General features: G+C 36.1%; 1 protein-coding gene across 1 annotated transcript in view; it reads left to right on the forward strand.

The window, feature by feature from the left end:
- The window catches only part of LOC119821917 (solute carrier organic anion transporter family member 6A1-like), a 56,620-nt gene that overhangs the window by 24,141 nt on the left and 16,746 nt on the right, over positions 1 to 15,733 (forward strand). The window contains exons 8-9 of the mRNA XM_042055619.1: positions 3,325 to 3,520; positions 13,537 to 13,690. Of these exons, the coding sequence (XP_041911553.1) occupies positions 3,325 to 3,520; positions 13,537 to 13,690 (350 nt within the window). The remainder of the gene's footprint in view (positions 1 to 3,324; positions 3,521 to 13,536; positions 13,691 to 15,733) is intronic.

Here is a 15,733-nt window from a genome sequence, read left to right on the forward strand (position 1 = left end):
TACCTGGGGGTCATCCCTGTGGATTTATGGGAATTTCCCTAGCACCAGGTTTCTCCCTAAGCCCATAATGACTCCCTTTTTACTTTTATATGCTGGCCTTCATGGTATGTTGATTTCTTCTCCTAGTGTGGCTTGTAATAATTGATTGCTCATGTAATGTTGAGTTGCTCACAGACGTACTCTATAATAAAACTCTATAACAAAATGTCTTATAGCTTCTTTGTTTGTAAATAGAGTTTAGAGACAGAGATTACCAGCTAAGAAAAGAGTAGTGTTTCTGTAATCCTTGAAAGAGTGGGAAAACTCTGGTACCTCAAGCAGATGTGTAGGCAGCATAAATTGTGGCACACCAACACAATGGTGACCCCTCCTGGATTGATGGCACTGGTAGAAACTGTGGACTTCTAAACACACTGTTGATAGTAAATCTGCTATTTGAAAGTGATTCTTGTCTTCCTTGCTACTTCATGTTGTGGGGTCTATGGACTGACTGGATGTGTATTATAGTGAAGGTTAACAATTAGACCATAGCTTGTACTATGTAACACTCCATTGCCAGAGCTACCTGTCCCATGCAGCTACATGCAGTCACCCTGCTGCAGCATTGACTGCTATAGAATATAGAAGTAAATGTGGTCTCTCCTAACATTGTTTTCCTCTCTATTGCCACAATGTGGATATTTGCCCTGGAACTAATGTCAGCCTTTCTGTCTGGGTGAACAGGTGGGGTTGTATTCTTCCCCTATTTTATCAAGTAGCTATACCCCACTAGAGTTCAAGTGAGACTGGTTTGTGACTTCAATGAAATTAATTCTTCAGAAAATATAGGTCAGGGGCATAGTACCAGTCCATTGTACACTAGGCAATGGGATTGATCCTCAGTTCTTGTGGGATGGAGGAGAAAGGCAGAAGTACTTTTGAAAACAATAAAACTGTATTAGTAAAAAAGGAAATTGAAAGGCTGGAGCTGTCACTCAGTGGTGGAGCAGTTTTCTAGGATACATAAAAACCACGAGCATTTAAAAAATTAAAAGGGAAAGAAGAATGAGTTGAATCTTAAAAATACGTATTAAAAGAAGGAAGAATGAAAACATGAAAAAGAAAATCAGAAGAGAGGAAAACTCAACTAAAATGAAGATAAAAGTAAGAAACATAACAAGAAATGAAATTGCAATCCTAAAATGAAAATAGATGGAGGAAAAAATGAAATCATCTTCCTGGGTAAGATCCCTCTGGGTCTTCTATAGTCAAAATTCTTTATGAATAGGGTGAGAATGATAGGTTGTATTTTCTGATTGATCCAATTCTACTCTGCTCCAACCAAAGTAGTGGGAACAGAAACACGCTGTGCTCAATATTTGCCAAAGTCAGGGCATGCTGACAGAACCAGGAGTGTGTACTCTCTAGAATCTTAGATTGCAATGCTCTGAACATGGATACTAGTGGCAGAACAGTGACTCTGCCTTGCAACACCAAATAGGGGGACTGTCGACTGCTTTAGGTTTCTCTTCACTTAGGAAGGTTTTTTTTTCTGTATAATTGATATGTAGACAGTGTTGGGTCTACAACAAGTTCTCTTCACTGAACACTAAATTTGCATAGACTGCGGACAATGCCGAACCATTTGCTCTGAAGATTTAGTTTTTGGAATCTGGGGTACAGGAAGCATCCAAGACAGGGGGCATGCCTGGAATGCATGTCACAGTGTGGGTGAGCATAAATTTGCCTGTACCTTGTATCGAAGAAATTCACCCAGGAATAACAGTCTCGACTTTGCCTGTGATGGTGGCTTAGCCAACTATGCATTGAGGTGTCCATGAGAAGTCTGAGGTGTGGCTCTGTCAGGAATTCCAGCCTGGGAGTGACTGGGTCCTGACACCAGAAGCTCTAGCACTAAGATTTCACTGAGCTTCTTGTTAGTTCCTGTTGTGAAGCAAGGTTTTTTTTTTTTTCAGATGCCAGGCCAGGTATTGATTTAGGCTACCTGTCTGCAAGATGCAACCTTCTGTTCGAGGTCATTGTCACTTGAATACCTAGGAGCAGAGAGTCCACTTCTGAATTGAATTTTGTACTCTAGGAGCCATGGTATCTGATAACCTTGTTTTGCCGTTCTCTCTAGTGTGTGTAATGTGCCACGTTTCATTTTCTGTACACACAACTAACTGTGTTCATCCACTGTTCCTTCTATAACAAGTTCCAAGGCTATTGTTTTGTTTCCATCCCATGGGAAAGAAAACTAGTGTGGCGTGTCCCAATTTCACCATTTGGGACCTGAACTTGAATTTTATCAATTATGTATTTTCATTGTTCACTTTTATTGTTTGTTCTTCTTTTTCACCTGTCACCTTTATGTTTTTCCTCTTTTCTTTCACTTTTACCATCTTTAAGGGCATTTCATTTGCATGTATTCAAATCATCACCAGATTTAATATTGCATTTGTGTTGTTATTGGTATTTAGTTCTCTATCTATTATATCACATTATATATACACAATTTTCTACATATGGAGCTGATTGGATTTGATTTATGAGTGTACTGTATTATACTGGGTGTTTTCTATTTTTCCTCTTCGTCCTCTTTTCCTTGCTTTTTCAGCTCATATTCTTCCTTTGGGGCTGGAGAGATGGCTCAGTGGTTAAGAGCATTGCCTGCTCTTCCAAAGGTCCTGAGTTCAATTCTCAGCAACCACATAGTGGCTCACAACCATCTGTAATGAGGTCTGGTGCCGTCTTCTGGCTCACATGGATACATGCAGGCGGGATATTGTATATATAATAAATAAATAAATAAATAAATCTTTTTTTAAAAAAAAGAAAGAAAAACCATAGCTTATACTGCTTGTTCTGGGTATTCTGGAGTCTCACAGACATGTAAGACTATTCACGTTGATCATCTATGAGAGATCTCAGTAAGTTGATTGGTCCAATTCTTGTACATTAGATAGTTTGAGAAAGCGTGCTATTTCAGTTAAGTCTCTTGTAATAAGTAATATATTCAATCAGCTAAGTAACAGTATTTCTCAATAAGATAGCTCATAACTTCTATGTGGTATGAACTAAGTTCATGGTTTACTTAGATATTAGATACCTGCTATTGGATACCAGTATTAGATACCCAATGTATAAGAGCATCACCACCACTACCAGTATCCATTCACAGGATTGTAAATATTATGAAGTCCAGATTTATTCAAACACTACATCTTCAAGCTTTACTTTTTTACTTTGAAAGTCTGTATTTGAGTAGAGGGAATACATCAATGTGCTACTTTGGGTACTTTCAATGGGATATGTTTTAACAGTATTTTCTTTTCCCTTTCTTAGGAATTATTTTAATCCCAGGAGGTGCAATTGGCAATCTTCTGGGAGGTTTAATTGTTTCCAAGTTGAGAATGTCTTGTAAAGGCCAAATGAAATTTGTAATGGTGACATCTATTATATCGCTTCTGCTTTTTGTATTAATAAGTTTTGTAGAATGTGATGCAGTGCAATTTGCTGGAATCAGTGAAAATTATGAGGGGTAAATATGTTTGTATACTCAGTTTTCTAAATCATAACTGAAAGTATATTTTCCAGACTAATAATCCAGTAACTTTATATATTTATATAATTCTTAAAATTTTTAAACATGCAAATGATATATAAAACAGAGTTTTACTTTTATATTAATAGTTCATATTTCTTAAAGATACACTTATTTAATTCATAAGTAATTTAAAATCAAAACTAGAACTTTCTTTTAGGGTATGCAGCAAGAACACCATAGTACTAGAATATGTATAATGTGATTTGGCCTGGATATTTTAAATTTAACATGACAGAAATAAACAGTCTTGGCATGGGTTAACATTAAATATTGCATTTGTAAATGAAAAGCAAAGGATAATCAAGTGAAGTGATAAGGGAGAACCATAGCTTACACCAAACCAACATCCAGTACATGCTACTGTAGCTGTCTACAGAGTTAGAAAACATGACTTCAGCTTTACTTCTCTTACAAATGAATCCAAAGAACTTAGAAGAAGGTCTTGAATTTATAGACATAGCAAGAAAAGATATATCTGTAACTGAAAATAAATGATAATATATAAAAACATAAAAAGTAAAAGCCTTTTTTATGCAAAATCTTTTGTTAATCTGATGGAATCATTATACTACAGAATGGAGAAATATTTAAATAATGAAAAATTCAGAGTACCTGCAGCTGGAGAATTAATGTCATACCAACTGAAAAATCCCTGAGCACAAAAAATACTGAGACTTAACTGTTCCATTACTCTAGCAAGAAACAAATGGAAAAATATATCATTTCAAATAATTTGTTTGAGAATTAACAAATAAGAGGCCCAAATAAAATGTTCATATATTTAAGTTGTACAAAAACATTTATGAGTAAAATAAAATGTTACTAATTTAAATTAATGCATAAACAAAGAGTTGCATAAGTAATTTATTTAAATATTGAATGTTATAAACATATCACTTCTCTACAAATTCATTTGAAAATGTTTTAAAATTTGTAGAAAATATTTTTAAAATACATTTTAGTTAAAACAGAACTATGTTATTCCCCCCAATATAGAATTATACAAATCTCGAAGAGCCTATATACATAAGCAGAGCAAAAAACAAAATGTCATGAGTAGAGAATATGCTCTCTAGGACATGTGCTCATCTATGTTCATAACAGCATTGTTTGTCATAGCCACAACCTAGAAACAACCTAAATACCCCTCAACTGAAGAATGGAAAAACGTGGTACACTTGCACAATGGAATACTACACAGCAGAAAAAAATAACGACATCTTGAAATTTGCAGGCAAATGGATGAATGTCGAAACATCATATCGAGTAAGGTAACTGAAACCCAGAAAGACAAATATGTATTCACTTCTAAGTGTTTTTTACACATAAAGCAATGAAAACCATCCTTCCATTCATAATGTCAGAGAACAAAGACTACCCTAAGAGAGACATACATGGGAAGTAGAAAAAGGCAAGATCTCCTGAGTAAATTGGAGGCATGGGGACCATGGGAGAGCGTTGAATGGGAGGGAAGAAGAAGAGAGAGGAGCAGAAAAAAAAGGGTATAGCTCAATAAAATCATTTTCAAAAAGAAAAATAAAACAATGTCCCACCTTCTCTCCTGACACCTGCCCAGCTGCCTGAACCCTGCTGGTGCCAGCAGGAGCAGATCCAACCTTCTGAATTGTCAAGTGACCTCCATCATGACCAGAACCATGGCTTTGACTCTACAATGAGGAGCAACCATCTAAGCCATGGATCCACTCATACTAGGAAGAGTGACCCCTAGAGACACAGCACCAATCAGAGGAAAACACGGGTAGACAACAAGGAAAGAACGCAACAACAAAAAGAGCAATACGCACCACCAAAAACTAGTGGCAATAAGATAACTCAAGGAGATCAAGGGGATACAAAGCAGAAAAAAGTCAAACTCTCAATATTTGTTGACAATATAATAGTATACCTAAGTGACCTCAAGAGTTCTCCTAGCAAACTTTTACAACTCATAAACCCCTTCATTAATGTAGCAGGGTAGAAGATTAACTCAAAAAAAAATCAATAGCCTTCCTTTTTACAGATGATAAAAGACTAAGAAAAAAAATCAGAGAAACATCACCCTTTAAAATAGCCAAAAATAACATAAAATATCTTGAGGGTAAATCTAACCAAATATGTGAAAGACCTGTATGACTAGAACTTTGAATCTTTGAAGAAAGAAATTGAAGATGACACCAGAAAATGAAAAATTTTCCATGCTCTTGGGTAGGTAGAATTAATATAGTAAAAGTGGCAATTTTGCCAAAAACAATCTACAGATTCAATGCAATGCCCATCAAAACTCCAGCAAAATTCTTCAAAGACCTCAAAAGAACAATACTCAACATCATATGGAGAAACAAAAAATCGAGTATAGCCGAAACAATCCTGTTGGAGTACTACACAGTAGTAAAAATAATGGCATCTTGAAATTTGCAGGCAAATGGATCAATCTATAAAAAAAAATAAATGAATAAATGAATGAATAAACAAACAAATCAAACAAACAAACAAATAAATAAATAAATAAAACATACTGAGTGAGGGAGCACAGACCATGAAAGACAAATATAGTATGTACTCACTCATAAGTGGCTTCTAGACACAAAGCAAAAAAAAAATTTAAGACTACAACCCCAGAAAACCTAGACAACAAACTGACCCTAAGAGAGACATGCTTGGACCTACATAGGAAGGAGAAAAAGACAAGATCTTCTGAGTAAATTGGGAGCATGCAAGTCACAGGAGAAGGTAGAAAGGGGAACGGAAGAAGGGAAGAAGCAGAAAAAATGTATAGCTCAATAAAAACATTTTAAAAAATTACTACAAGCTCTTTGCAGGGGTTTAATTTCGGCCCATAATTTGTCAATTTCTTCATTATTAAAAGATACTATGATTTCAAAATAAAACAATAAAACTAAGATGAAGGACTCAAGCTACTAGAGATAAAAAATTATTATGAAACCAAAACAAGTATGGTGGTATTGTCTTAACTAAAAATCTTATACGATTCAGAATAGATAGCTCAGTGATATATTATGAATACATAGAAACTTAATATATGTAAAGTAGATATTTCAACCCTAAAGATGATGCATGTTGTAAAAATATATTGCTAGGAAATGTATTACCAAACTGGAAATAGAATTTAAGGCACCACTTCCAATTTGACCTATTTTCCCAGTATGTAATAAACTTACATATTTACTACAAGATTTATTGTAGTGCTAGGAAAAAATAGAAGTTATATTTTTGTCTTACAGTAAAATACAATTTACTACAGAAGATAAAGTGCTTTAAATTTATAACTATGTTTTGAGTGAGTGATATGTTATATACATGAAAACATGATCAAGTTATATAATTTAAAGCAAAAATTTATAAAAATATTTTCTGCTAGCTGAAAGAGCATAGAGAAAAATGAGGGTTGGTAAGAGCTTTCTGTTCACAATATAAGAAACTGGACTAGTGGATTATGAGCATTAAGTATAGTCTCTTTTGTGAATACTTAAAATACTTATGTTTGTCTTAAAACACTGTTGTTGCTCAACCTTAATATTAATTTCATAGAAGACATGTCAAAACAAGTTTTGCTGTCATCCATTATCAAAATTTCTAGTATGCCAAGTCTGAGAATTTGTAATCCCACAGTCAAAGAGATGCTGCTCATCAAGGAAGGCATTGTTATCTGTCCACTCACAACACCTGCATGTTACCCAACTACATAAACTAAATGCCGTTAACTTACAAGGAATGATAGAATATAATACCATAACTGTAAAACTTTAAGTGTCCTATGTTTCTAGAGCACAAATTACCCAGACAGAAAAAACAAAGAAGTAATAGGTACATTATACTGCTGTCTGCTTAAAGGTGTTATTTGTCTGTTAAAACTGTCGCAGACTGTCATGAATGCTTTGTGGATTATAGCGGTTAAAGTGCAATAATGTTTGAAGACTACAGTGATGGTATATCTTGTTTCTGGTGACCTTTCTGTCTTTGCATTACCTTCTTAGGGGATTCGTTGTATGGTTTACACCATGTGGTATCCTGTGTGTGAAGAGTCATAGGACTTGCCCTGTAGAAGTGTTTGGTGCATGTGATAGAACCTGCAGCTTCCTTGGGATGATAAAATCTTCTAGTCACTGAAGTGGCTCCTTGCTTTAGAGTTGGATTTTGCTTAGAAATGTAGGAAGAGAACCTTCCAGCTTGTTTTGTGAACATGTTTAGAAAAGGGAGGTAAGCTACAACCCACAATTTGAGACTGAATCCAGTGCCCCATTTTCAGAAGAACCAGATAAAATTGAAAGAGGTTTCCGTGTTCTGTTGGCTCTCAGGAGGATGTGTCTGATGTCCAGGAATTGGTGTTGACACTTTGGTGTTTTGAAAGTGGTGGTGATTGAATTTTGGGTGGGATGAGGCCTACGTGGGAATGGTATGGTGAAGTTGCCCTCGGGGCAGATTTCCCTTAGGGTTTGTGGTCCAGTGATGAGTGCCATGTGGGCTTCAATTAATGCCAGCCAAGTGAACTCTAAAAAGTTGTGGTCAAGATAGCATCCAACCATTAGGAAGCTTCTAGCCGCCACATTACAAGGATGGTTGGGTATTTAAAGGTCAATCCTGGGCCAGTCAATTCATCTTGGGGGTAAGGAAAGTCAGTTGGCCACATGACTTCATTAGTCTTTCCTTAGGTGGTGGCCAGTGGTACTTGCCCCTGGTATATTTCTCAGAGGTTGACATTTCACAAAGGCCACACATAACCACCATGTTTTGTTTGTGCCATGCCTTGGACTAGGTCCCAGGGTGCATTTGAGTATGGAATGAACAGACAATACAGCCCTTATCAAGGATCTGGGCTAGAGGGCTTAACAATCTAACTGAAGCTTTTCTTAAACTGTTTTTTTTTTCTTCTCTTCAGATTTCTAAAGGATTTTACTGATTTCCAGAAAATACTAGATAAAAATCTTGACCTAGAATTCTTTTCTATTCAGCAAAACAAATTGTATAGAGGTTGTTCAACTAAAGTAATAAATGTCTGTTAAACAAGTGTAAAAAAAAAATCTTGAAATTTTCAGGCAAATGGATAGATCTAGAAAACATTAAATTGAGCGAGGTAACCCAAACTCAGAAAGACAAATATCATATGAACTCACTCATAAGTGGCTTTTAGACATAAAGCAAAAAAAAAGAAAAATTAAACAGCAAAAAATAACCAGCCTACAATTCACAATCCCAGAGAACCTAGAAAACAAAGATGAACCTAAGAGAACATACATGGATCTAATCTACATGGGAAGTAGAAAAAGATAAGATCTGAGCAAATTGGGAATATGGCGGTCATAGAAGAGGGTAGATGAAGGGGGGGAGGAAGAAAGAGGAGTAAAAATTATTATAGCTCAATAAAAACAAAATATTTTTATTCATGTTTATGCATGCTTGTCTCTGTTTAACTCATGTGCCTTTGGGAGCTAGATGAGCACATCAGATTCACCTGAGCTGGAATTATAGGCACTTGTGAAATACTGACCTAGGTCCTTTAAACGGAACCTGGGTTCTCTAAAAGGAAGAACAAGAAGCCTTCTTAAGTGCCCAGTCATTTCTCCAGACCCCAAAAGATTGCCTTAACACAACATTATTTCTTTGAAAAAAAAATAAACAACTGCCCATTCTTCAACTAAACTAAGAACACAGAAATTTAAATTAATTTTAGAGATCAAAGAGGGCCAGTACAGCAGACACCATATGTCACAAAGGGCTAGGAGAAAAGAACTAAATGCAGTCTTGTTACATCAATACTTGAAAACATTCTGTGAAAATTATGAGAAAAGCAATCTTGTTAGCTGTAGTTACAAAAAAAAAACAAATAAAATAATATTTCCAAGAATAAATTTAATCAAGGAAGTAAGTTACTATAATAAAATTGTGATTACATAGTAAGTTTCAGGTCGGCCTAAATTAATTATTTAAAAAAAGAAAATAAAAATAAAATTATAAAACACTGTTCAAAATACATAAAATATTGTCTCCCAGAGGCTGAGGTAGTTTTAGGTGTAAGACGAGGATGAAGAAAGGATGGTAAATATCTTCAAGGAGGCATTTGTAAATGAGGAATAACTTCTAATATATAGGACAAAAAGATAATGGTTATAATTTCTTACATACTTTTTAAACAACTGGCAAAAAGAACTTTGAGTATTCCCAAATACAAAGAAATGATAAATGCTTAAAGTGGTATATATGGCAATTACTTTATTTTCATTGTTGTATACTCATATCCATGAATTTATAAGATTATGTAAATTTTATTCAACCATGAATCATCAAGAAAATCGGTTTACAGAGAAAAAATAATTGATATATTATATTAAACAAGCTAAAAATGAAATGGAAAAACTCTTAAGGTAGCCAAAAAGTAATTACCTAATGAAATTCAGCATCTGTTATTTTTTGAGGTGATAAAAATGTTCTGCAGCCCATAGGAGGCTGAGTGGGGATTGGCATGAGTTGGAGGTCAGCCTTAGCTACAGTGAGTTTAGATCAGGATGGGCTGTAGGGGAAAAATCTGTCTCACAGAAGAAAAGAGAGAAGGAAGAAGGATGGAAGGAAGAGAAGAAGAAAGAGAAAGGAAGGAAGGAAGGAAGGAAGGAAAGAAGGAAGGAAGGAAGGAAGGAGAAAAACAAGAAGGAATGAGAACGAAATGGAAAGAAAATGAGGGAGAAAGGAAGATGAGAAAAGGCTCAAATAATTGACTACTAAGGTAACTTCACATACATAAATACACTAAAAACAGGATTGTATATTTTAAATGAGTATATTAGATGTTAATCAATAAGGCTTTTATTTCAAACACAGAATGTACATTTTAAAGTAAAGGTTCTTATAAGAAATTCAAATTTGAAGATTAGTACTTCTCTATGGAGTCTGAGTTAGTAGAGCTAACTTTATACTTAAACTTTGTGATGTGTCTTGAAGGCTCCACAGCTGCCAGTTCCCGAGTTCCCACCAGCTTGGTTGAGGAGTCTCTGGAAACTTCCCCTTTATGATCTTGACTTCTCTTGCTCATAAAATTCCTCCTTCCTCTTTGTCTGAATTCCTAGAACCTGAGGCCGGCCTGACCCTCTACCTGTGGGAGATAGTTGTGTAGCTCGCGCTATCCGAGGGGCCCCTGGCAGTGGAACCAGGATCTATCCATGGTGCATGAGTTAGCTTTCCGGAGTCCGTTCCCTATGATGGGATGCCATTCTCAGCCTTGATGCAGGGAAGGGGGGTTTGGTCTTTCCTCAACTTAATGTGCCAGGCTTTGTTGACTCTCCATGGGCAGCCATATCTTTTGGGAGGAGTGGATGGAGGGTGGGCTGTTGTGGGGGAGGGGGAGGCAAGGGGGAGCAGAAGGAGGGGTGAAAGGGATAACTGAGGTTGGAATGTAAAATGAATCATAAATAAAGTAAGAATAAAAAATTGTGTGATGTGAATGTTTTTAATCTGCCCCATTATTTACATGTTGATGGCTTCAACTTCTCTGTTATAATGTCAGTTGGACCTTTGGAGATATCAATAGGTTTAGTTGAGAACAGGAAGATGAAGCGTCCATGAATCACATTAATTTTCTCACAACAGGTGTCCTGTGCTTAAAGCTGCTAGTGAGGACATATTTAAAAAGTAGTACTCTGTGATATAGTAAGAGGGAATTTCTGCTTGTCGTGGTTGTTGGTTTATTGAGAAGCATCTCACTACGTATAACTGGCTGTTTTGAATTCACTATGTAGATTAAGCTGGTCTCAAATTTACAGAGATCCACCTGCCTCTGCCTCCAAACTCCTGGAATTACAGATGTGCACCATCATGCCTGGCTTTCAAGGACATTAAAAACAAAACAACAAACTGAAGCACAATTAATAAAAACTCATATAGAGAAATTGGACTTTAACCTGATGATCCAAAAAGTAAAGCAGCCAGCTACTGGCGCTTAACCTTGATCTCAGTTTGAAAACAGTGATCCTACCTCCAGGAATCTCAGAATGAGACTGTGTCTGAGAGCTGTTTCCTCCTATTTTATACTCCTCTCTAGGGTTGGGATTAAAGGCATGCATGGCCCAGTTTCTATGGCAAACTAGTGTGGCTACTGGGATTAAAGGTGCATGTCATAGCTACCTGGTCTGTAGGCTGATCTTCAGGCAATCTTTATTTATTAAAATACTATTCAAATGCCAGTACAACAAAAACAAAAAACAAAAAATAAGCCACAGAGTGTAAAAACAAAAAGAAAATAATATATAGAAAGATTTGTTTCTGATAAAATAAAAATACTTTTATGTTTTTATTAATAAAAAGAAAAATAGACAAATAATTTGAAACCAACTTTCATCTAATATGAATATATATATATTCAGGTGAAAAAAATATGCAGCTAGAAATAAATTCACTATCATTAGTCATTAGGAAATGTGAATCTAAAAACACAATGTTAACTATTATTCCCCAATCAGAATGGCTAGTCAATGAAATCATACTGTTACAGAGAAATATGGAAAACAGCTAAAAATTCTGTATACTGATTGCAGAAGCATGGCAATAAACCTCTTTAAAAACTGTTTCTTGAAAAGTTTTAAAAAAAATGTAGGGTACTAGAGAAATGGATCAGTGTTTGGTTCCCAGTATGCACATAGAGGCTCAGAACTGTCAGTAACTTCAGTCCCAAGAGATTTAATGACTTTTTTTTTTTCTTTCATGTTGGAAGACCTTGCTAGATTGTGGTCTATCACAACATGGCAGCTTTTTTCAAAAGCTAGATGACATTAGAGACTCCTTCCCTCCCCAGGGAAACTTCCTGCTCTCTACCTGCCCTTATCTGTAGAATGTCCCTGGGCCCTGTGGACCAAATTTATATGAAAGCTGTCTCTAAGTTAGACACCTGATTTATCTTTTGCTTTACCCTTGGCACAGATTCCTTCTAGAAGCCTTCCCTGGTGTACAGGTGATAACTAAGTTTTTTGTTCACGCCCAGGCTCCCTAGTCCTGTACTCCTGAACAAATTCCTTGCACTCTGGAAGAAAGTTGAGCTGATTCACCAAAGTCTATCTCCTGGAGGTCTGCTCTCTTTGTGGTACCCACAGCTGTCGCAACCCTGTATCTTGCTTCTGCTCCTGCCACCCTTGAGGACCAATGCAGCCAATGATCCCAAGGAAGAAGTAGAGCTACATTACACTCACATGGTGCAAATAAATACCTTCAAGCAAAATACTCACATATATAAAATCTAAAATAATTACTATAAAACTTATATACTATTTAAGTATTCTGCTTTTAATACGCATATAAGAGTCATGAAAACATAAGTCTATAGAAGAGTTCATAAAGATTATTTGTGCAAAAGAAGCAAGGAAATTATGTTTCTTGTGATTGCTTTTTATAAAATCTGAACAAATGGACAAGGAGATATTACTAATAAGTAGAGGAATTACATATGAGTAGTAGAAATCTTTGAAGTATATGTGTGGAAGGGGGCAATCCATTGCAGGCAATGATGAGTTTCTTTGTCAATATGACTGTGGTGACAATTTTGCTATAACGTAATAAAAATTCAAGTGGCATACTTTTAAGATTTAGCTACTTTTATTTGTGTGAATGAGTATTCACTTGCAGGTATGTCTGCTGCCTGCAGAGACCCTAAAAGGGCTTCAGATTACCTGGAAGTGGAGCTATAGATGACTGTGAGCTTCATTGTGGATGTTGGAAATGAAACATTGGTCCTCTGGAAGAGCAGGAAGTGCTCCTAAGAGCTAAGCCATCTCTCCAGGACTATCAACGGGTACCCTCCTAAATGTGAATTTTATAATGTTTTTATAACCTAGCAAATCTGTGAAAAAAAAATTATTTCAGTAAGGATGTTTGTGGATATGATTGAGATTTTAATGTCAGCATTAATAATTTAAATAATGGTATTATAATTGTATTTCATCTCAACATCGCAGGTCAGGTAAATTGGGAAACCTCACAGCTCCATGCAATAAGCACTGTGGTTGCACAAGCTCTAAGTATGCTTCTGTGTGTGGAAGAGATGATGTTGAGTATTTCTCTTCCTGCTTTGCAGGCTGCATATCTCTTAAAGAATTAAACAATGAAAAGGTAACTTGTATTTATTATGCCTCTTCCTTTCTAGTAACATGCTCATTTTATAGTGATTTGGTATTATTTCCAGTTCTCTCTCAAACTTTTAGCAACACGCAGATAAAACCTAATTTATGTTTCCCAACTCACTGGGCTTTGAACACAATCTTTAACTCACAATGTTTCACACCAGGCTTGCCCAGTGCTGTTCTGTGAGTCATCTTTCCTTCAAATGTGCCTTCTGCTGATATTCAAAATGCCTTCTCTCTAGTTTCCTGCTGTTTCATTATTTGTTCCACAGCAACTCAGATATAGGTAGAACTTATTTTTATGTAGGGTGTTGAATCAAGGGCTCTCCTGCTAAGCTACATCCCTAGTCACCAGTTCTTTGTGTCACAAATCTTATCACATGTACAAGGCTTTCACAAAACATATCTGACTTTCTAGAAAACTGAGAGTTATAGATAACTCATATGAATGAGAGAAATATGACATAACTTAATAGAATCTGCTTAAAAACTCTAGTTACAGCCGGGCGGTGGTGGCGCACGCCTTTAATCCCAGCACTTGGGAGGCAGAGGCAGGTGGATCTCTGAGTTCGAGGCCAGCCTGGTCTACAAGAGCTAGTTCCAGGACAGGCTCTAGAAACTACAGGGAAACCCTGTCTCAAAAAACCAAAAAAAAAAAAAAAAAAAAAAAAACCAAAAAACCTCTAGTTACACATGCCGTGGTACTAACCTGAAATTTCTTATTTCCTGGACTGCTACAACAACCCAGAATGTATTTTTTTTCCTAGTCCATGTTCTGTTATAGAGAGCAATTGATTAGCCTACCACTTGTCTAAGTTTGTGGGGTTCAAAAGCTGGAGACTTTTCTCTGTTCTACCCAATGCCACTGGACTGGTTTCTCTCCTGCCCTAAGGTACCTGCAGCTGTTTATAAAATAATCAGTTGGGGCTTAACATCATTTGTAATTGTTTGGCCAATGGCTCAGGCTTCTTACTGGCTAACTCTGCATATAAATTATGAGCCCATTTCTAATAATCTGTGTATTACCACATTTCCTTGGCTTACAAGTAATGCTCTGGCATCTTATTCCTCCAGTGGCTATTGGTGTTTCCCCAACTCTGCCTTCTTTCTCTGGGTCTCTGCTTGGATTTCCTACCTAGCTATTTATATTCTGCCCCACCATAGACCAAAACCGCTTCTTTATTAACCAATGGTAATAAAACACATGGAGAGTATACAGAGGGCCATCCCACATCTGGTTTCTATTTTTCTGGTCTTGTGCATATGCATGTTTTGATGCATGTATGTATATGTGTGCACAATAAAACACATGTGCCCAAGCATGACAGTGAAATGATTCAGTCTTGAAATATGTAAATGAAGCAGTGATCAGGGGGCACTCTCTGATGTCATCCTCAGATGACCTTGATTTTTGCCTCAGTCTTTTATAGCTTTGAAGCTCCACAAATAGGCTATGGTACCTGGCCCTAAGAGCCAAATGGACCCATACATCTCTGTCTTTGCTGCAGTGGGGCTATAAGCACACTACCAAGCTGGAATTTTTATGTGGGTGCTGGGGATCAAACCTAGGTCCCCATTGTTGACACCTTACTCATGGGATTATCTCCCCAACCTCTAGATGAACATATAACTATAAAGTTACTAATTACATTTTTTTCAATTTTTACCTTTTAACTGGCACAAACTTACAGATCTATGTTCTAATTCTGTGTTTATTTTCCACTACCTTCTGTTTCTTATGAAGGAAGAGAGCAATAAATAGACATACTGATTCATAGACACATCAACAGCTACAGTTATACTTATGATTTTGTATCATATCAATATTAACAAGAATTAGTATAAAAATATTTATGCTATTTATAATTATTCTTATTAAATGTTACATGTTAAAGTAGTCTTTAAAATATGGGAGAAATTTAAATGTAATAGAAAAATATAATGAAATCCCATATAGATATTTTTCATCTTCAAAAGTTGACTTAATTACTGAAAGTCCTTGCTTTATACATGTACCCAGTTCTCCTTACTA

This window comes from Arvicola amphibius, chromosome 8 (assembly GCF_903992535.2).
Source record: "Arvicola amphibius chromosome 8, mArvAmp1.2, whole genome shotgun sequence".
Classification (NCBI taxonomy): Eukaryota; Metazoa; Chordata; class Mammalia; order Rodentia; family Cricetidae; genus Arvicola; species Arvicola amphibius.